Source organism: Arachis ipaensis, chromosome B04 (genome assembly GCF_000816755.2).
Source record: "Arachis ipaensis cultivar K30076 chromosome B04, Araip1.1, whole genome shotgun sequence".
Classification (NCBI taxonomy): Eukaryota; Viridiplantae; Streptophyta; class Magnoliopsida; order Fabales; family Fabaceae; genus Arachis; species Arachis ipaensis.
Window position 1 is genome coordinate 132,158,223 of NC_029788.2, and position 6,342 is coordinate 132,164,564.

The 6,342-nt window shown below is 34.5% G+C and overlaps 1 protein-coding gene across 7 annotated transcripts in view; it reads right to left on the minus strand.

Annotated features, from left to right (window-relative positions):
* The window catches only part of LOC107635650 (pentatricopeptide repeat-containing protein At3g12770), a 9,369-nt gene continuing 3,027 nt past the window's right edge, over positions 1 to 6,342 (minus strand). For 3 of the 7 annotated variants that reach the window (XR_002362089.1, XR_002362088.1, XR_002362091.1), the window contains 5 exons: positions 3,628 to 6,055; positions 2,377 to 2,671; positions 1,899 to 2,115; positions 1,651 to 1,819; positions 980 to 1,393 (listed from right to left, as the gene is read on the minus strand). Coding sequence is in view for 1 of the 7 variants with exons in the window: in XM_021122242.1 (XP_020977901.1) it covers positions 3,696 to 5,888 (2,193 nt within the window). In the remaining 6 variants the exon portion in view is untranslated. Of the gene's footprint in view, positions 1,394 to 1,650; positions 1,820 to 1,898; positions 2,116 to 2,376; positions 2,672 to 3,196; positions 6,056 to 6,342 lie in introns of those variants that run through there. The other 4 variants (XR_002362094.1, XR_002362090.1, XR_002362093.1 and 1 more) reach the window with 4 other exon arrangements.

A 6,342-nucleotide genomic window follows, 5' to 3' on the forward strand; every position in this document is an offset into this window, starting at 1 on the left:
TGGCATGGCATTTTTTCCTTCTTAGATTTATGCATCTCAAGATTCTACAGCCAACCAACAAAGAAAAAAAAACATTTGGAAACAAGATATGAAAATGTTTCTAATAATCTATATCTGAATCTAGACAAGTTAGATATTTTTCTTAGTAGACAGGGTACAAGAAAAGAAGAAAATTGAAATAAACTCAAGACAAAGTCCAACAACTAATATTTCAAATACTATCTTAAAAGTCAAACCATAAACTTTTGAAGTTGGGAAATACAAAGGGACAAAAAATACACATTCATTCCCACTTAATGTAACTTGCACAACTTCAAATGCCTGCTACTCAGCTATATACTTTAATTCTAGGCCTAGCTAAGTAGAGAATCAAAGTACTTCTCCAACATCTTCTTCAACCTCATTGCCACATCAACCATTGTAAAATCCCAAGTTATAATTTCCCTCTATATAATTTGATATAGTGCACAAGATCTGGAAAGTAAACGAGAACCCAAATAATCCACCTAAACAAAAATCAAGTTATGTAAACACAACATGTTGAGATAATAATAATTAACTATAATTATAACAAGAATAATTAGGGAAAAGGGAAAGAAGGAAAAAACCGCTATCGCCAATAAGAAGGAGCTTGATGAGGTAATCGTAAAGGGCACGTTCCCTAGCAGGTGGAGCTGCCATCTCTCTGTTTCTATACATTTTTAGACTTGTAATGAATTTAACTTAATTAGATGAAAACATATAGACATTATAACATCAAATATAATAGTATTCAACAAAATCTATGACAAATTATTAACTGTCAATTACTTTAAAAACCTTCAAAGACAAGATTATTTTAAACTTTTATCTTTGACAACTCAAGTATATTTTGGTGGTTGTCAATTTGTCTATCACCTTTTCTATTTTCTTATTCCAAGAATAACTGGTTGAATTAGCTTTAGGAGCATGCTGAGTATTCCTTAGTCAATGTGCATTGTTTCAAACAATCTCCGTGTAAGTATTGGATTTCAAATTCTAACAGTTAATTCAAACCATTGAACCCATCACCAAAATCCAAAGCCTCATAGAAATTCAAACAACCAACCAAGAAAAAAACAAATTTCAAAGAATTCCATCACCATAAACACCATTCCAATTGAATTCATGTGACAACATCAGCTGCATTTTCTTTCTCTCCGTGACAAACTGTAATCACAATTTAAAACCACCTATAACTATCTAAACCTATCATTATTATAGTAAAAAGTGTATAAGATACTTAATACAAAGTATTTTTTAGAATTGTTACTACCAAACATATCATTGTTGTAATGTCTTTCATACTTTTCTAGGGACTACTGGACCAGGCATCCTAGATCTCTTTCACCTTCCATCCGATTCACTGTTCATCCTACAGTTTCAAGAATAAGAATTAGACAATAAAATAAAAACCATAACAGGACACAAATGAAAAAAATAAAAAAACAATAAAATATTTACTAAGTTTATCTGACATACATAACAAATTGGCCCCACACAAGGTTAGAAAGAGCTTCCTAATAATATTTGTGTCATTGTTGGAGAGTTCCAAAGAGAATAAAATAAATAAATAAATAAATATAAAGTTCAAAAAAACAAGACAAATAATAAAAAGCAGTTGTTGCCTACATTTATTTGTCTCCATGGGAAGATTGGTACATGCTACTAAAATTAATTGGATGGAGAAAATATCCATAGTTATGAATTGCCTTTGCTTTATCTGCTTCTTTATCCTTTAATTCTTTTGCTTTCTTCCAGAATTCATTATAATTCTTGAGACTGCAAATCTCACAGCTCTCTAGCAAACATCAAGTGAAAGGTTCTTTAAATAATTTAAACAAAAAAAATTCTATATATATACATTCACATGAGAATACCTGAGTTATCAATAGAATCGCTATAAAAGTCACAAAATGGTATATGAATTTCCTCAAACTCATGAACTCGAGCATAGAAAATTCTAGGCTCGGCTGTCGAATGGGCAATTTTAGGCACAGCCTTTCAAAAGAGGTGGCGAAGAAAACCAAGATCACCGAAGCACATTATCCTGGTTTTGCCCATACTGACCAAACTTGAAATCTTGTACTCCTCTTCCTAAAAAACAAATATCTAACTAAAAAAAATTCGAATAAAAGTAATGTACTTTGAGAAAATCAATAGATTAAAAGCCTTATTATCTATGCTTTTATTATAATGATCCATTGCCAATACATGATAAGGATGCGTCTGTTTCAAAGAAAATAGATTCTCGGCTCTGTAGCACAAAACAATTACAGAAAAAGGATGTATAAAAAAACAAATTGACTAATTAATATTAATATATTTAAATAAAATAGATTATTATGATGCACTCACTCAGTTGGCTCATGAGTATGTGAACTAGGAGGAGATTTAAAATGGTACGAGTCAGGGATTTGGATATCTTTGTCATATAGTCCACTGGCGGGGAACGCCATAAGTCACTCATAACTAGGCACATAATAAGGGTCTCTGCTTCAAACAAAAGAGTATGAGATGTTCCCAACTAAACATAGAAGAGAAAGCCGAAAAAGACAAAGGGATCACTTGGGTTCTGAATCCATGTCAGAATTTTATGCCTTGAAGCCTGAAAACAATTACTACTTTAGAATTCTGAAAACGTACAACAAACCTGCAATAAAAGATACATTCATATTAACAAATTAAAACTTGAGAACTGATATCAATAAAAGCTTCAAACATTGCAATAATCTAATGTAAACAAATAGTTCAGAAATACATGGTTATAAGGTCAGAAACTAAAACTATATTTCTTTAAATGTTCATCCAAATATTTGTAATACAACACAGATTTTTTGTCCAGTACCAGAACAAAAGAAAGTAAAAAATTTAAGTGATGTGATGTTTTCATAAAAATTAACACCAAACCTTTAATTCCATGGTAAACACATATGCACAGAATCAATATATTTTATTATTGTTTTTGAAAAGCAAAATGTCTAGGTCAACATAAAGGGAACAAATCATAAACATAAAAAAGTGCATCATATGTTCCAGTGTAAAGACATACTTCTGCTGTTCTAGAGTGCCAACAGAATTCCCTCCTCTATGTTACATACTGAATTATCATAGAATTTCTAAATAGCAAATACCCCTTACAGATAAAATACCACAACTTCCAAATTTTATTCCATTCCATAGGATTAGGTGACTATCCCCAAACCCACTCCCCATTATCTTGATCAATTTAGCAAGAAAATAACATTCAGAGTCATATAGATCAATTCATTTGATATATATCGATAAATTCTTTTTCCTCTCGTATTTGTTTCATTCATGGACAGATTTTGCCAATAAATAGACTACACAATTTGAGTATTTGACAACCACATCTTAGCAACACACCACAAATATCATGAATCAAACCTTAGAAATGAAAACCCTAGAAATGAAGTAAGTAACACAAGAAAAAAACTAGAATATACAGATAACAATATTAAAATAAACGGAACAATTAAAATACACAGATAAAAAATGGTGAATGAAGAGAAATGAGTTAAAAAAATCCCAAAAATGGTGTCTTTTAGAGATCAAAGAAGAGAAGATCCAAATGGGTCCTGATGTTACGTTCTCTTTCTCTTTATCTTCTCTATGGTGTCTTGAGGTTGAGCCATTCATAAATCACTTCATCTCTCTCACCAATAGTCTCCACATGAACACAAACCATCCTTAAAATGATGAAACCTATTTGAATCCCTTACAATGATCTCTCTTTGAACAAGCTTTGATATAAGCTTTATTGCTGCATGACAGTTTATACATGCTCTAAGATTCTTTATGATTCTAAGCGTCGTTCCAGGAGCAGTACTAATTAGCCCATAAGCAATTGCAATCCTCTCACTATGAACACAAAGATTCTCCTCCTTCTCTTCATAATTCAGATCATGCAGAACAGAATCTGTATGAGGGACAAACCCAATCTCGTTCAACCTTTTCTCCAATCTCTGAAGCTCATTGAAGATTTCCTCGGTCCTTGGATGCGACTTGTCGCCTACATGAAATGCCTGCAGTTTCCCATTGATTTCAATTAAACTGAATCCAAGGTCTTTATTTAACCCTTTTTCCTTCATAAGAACACGAACACGTGCAACGCAATCCCACATACGCGAGGAAGCATAAAGATTAGAGAGTTGTACATAGTGTCCTGTGTTATAAGGATCCAATGAGAATAGCTTGTTTGCTGCATATTCTCCCATCATTACATGGCGATGGATCTTGCATGCACTCAGAAGTGCTCCCCAAACACTCACACCAGGTTCAATTGGCATTGTCATGACAAAAGCAAAAGCTCTGTCTAGATAACCTGCGCGCCCCAAGAGGTCAACCACACATGAATAATGCTCATTGCGAGGCTCAATTCCGAAGTCTCTCATGCAATGGAACAGCTCCCAACCCTGTTTTACAAGGCCAGAATGATTGCATGCTGTGAGAAGCCCGATAAAGGTGACATCATTTGGACAAACCCCTGCTTGTTTCATTGCTTGGTAAAGACAAATCGCTTCCCAGCCTTGACCGTGTAATCCATATCCCATAATCATTGCACTCCAGACAACAACATCCTTTTCAGATGTACGATCGAATACCCTGCGAGCAAATTCTACACTTCCACATTTTGCATACATGTCTATGAGGGTGGTGTTAACAAAGATGTCAGTTCTATATTTACTCGCAGTAACATAGTCATCCATCCATTGTGCTAATTCAACGGAACCAACTTGTGCACAAGCTAAGACTGCAGATCTAACAGTGACAGAATCTGGTCGTATATTTCTTCTGATCATGTCGTGAAATAATTGTACTGCTTCCTCGGCATGACCATTTTTTGCATAACCAGATATCATTGCATTCCACATAATCACATTATTCGTCTCCATTTGATCAAAAAAAGATCTTGCAATTGTCACCTGACCACATTTTGCATACAATGCTATAAGCGAAATATGCAAATCGGGCTCATCTTCAAGACCCATTTTGATGACACAACCATGAAGAGATCTTCCTTGCTCCAGGTCATCCACATCAGTATAAGCCCTCAGAATGCTTACCAGAGCAATCCAATCTGGTTTCACATCGGTTTTTCTCATTTGATCAAACAATCTCAAAGCTTCCATAGCTTCCCCATTCTGCGCATATCCAGAAATGATCGAAGTCCATGAAACAATAGTTCTATCACACAACCTATTAAACACTACTCTTGCATTACCAATTTGACCACATTTAGCATACAACGCCAAAAGGCCATTCTGCACAAACACATCCAAAACAAACCCATATCTGAACACCTGACCATGAACTAACCGGCTCAAACCGAAATCCGATAACTCAGTACAAGCTTTGAGCACATAAGGAAAAGTGTAGCAATCTGGATGCACCCCTGCCGATCTCATCCGGCTATACATTTCAAGGCTCTCCCTAAACATGTTGCTTCTCGAATAACTCCTAATAATAGCATTCCACATAAACACATCCGGATGGCAAAATTCATCGAACACCTTGCGTGCATAACAAACTTCTCCAATATTTGAACTTCCATTAACAAGTTTTGTCATGAGAAACCCCTTATGCTGCAACCCCGAGACATATAACTGGCAATGTATCTGATTCAATTGGTTCCTGTGTGTTGAATTATCAATAAGAGAAGCATAGAAAGAGTCCGAATTGAAGCTAGGATCAATCTTAACACAAGGTTCTTCGAAGGCAAGTGCAGGTGAAGAACAAAAATGTTTGAGAAAATTGAGGAAGAACAAGCATTTGGGTATTTCAAAAGATTTAAACTTTTGGTAATTTGTAGCAATAACACACGATGATTGCTGAAACTGAGACACCATAGCCAACAAGTTCTTCGTTCTTGGTTACCACACTGCCAACCCATTACCCACACCATAAATAGCCACCGTGACCACACAGACGCCGCCGCAAGAGTAACGGCACAAGTCTTCACGGTGTCCACCGTATGACCTCTCTTCGCGCTACCATCTCCAGTTCTCCACCGTGTCTGATATGTTTCAGAACCAAATATGTTTCAGAACCAAACCGGTAATTGACAAGGTCATACAACTGGGTAACCAAATCACTTGTTCAACAATAATTACTTAAAAAGTAAGCTTGTTTATTGATATTATATAATTTTAGATAGCTATTTAGAAAAAGAAAACAGAAGAAAATAAAATATTTAATTTCTAGGACAATTTTATTTAATAAGTAGAAGAATTTGTTGAGTTATAGGATTTTTTTAAATAAAATAAAAAAAAAATTATTATTTACTCAAACCCTACTTTTTAA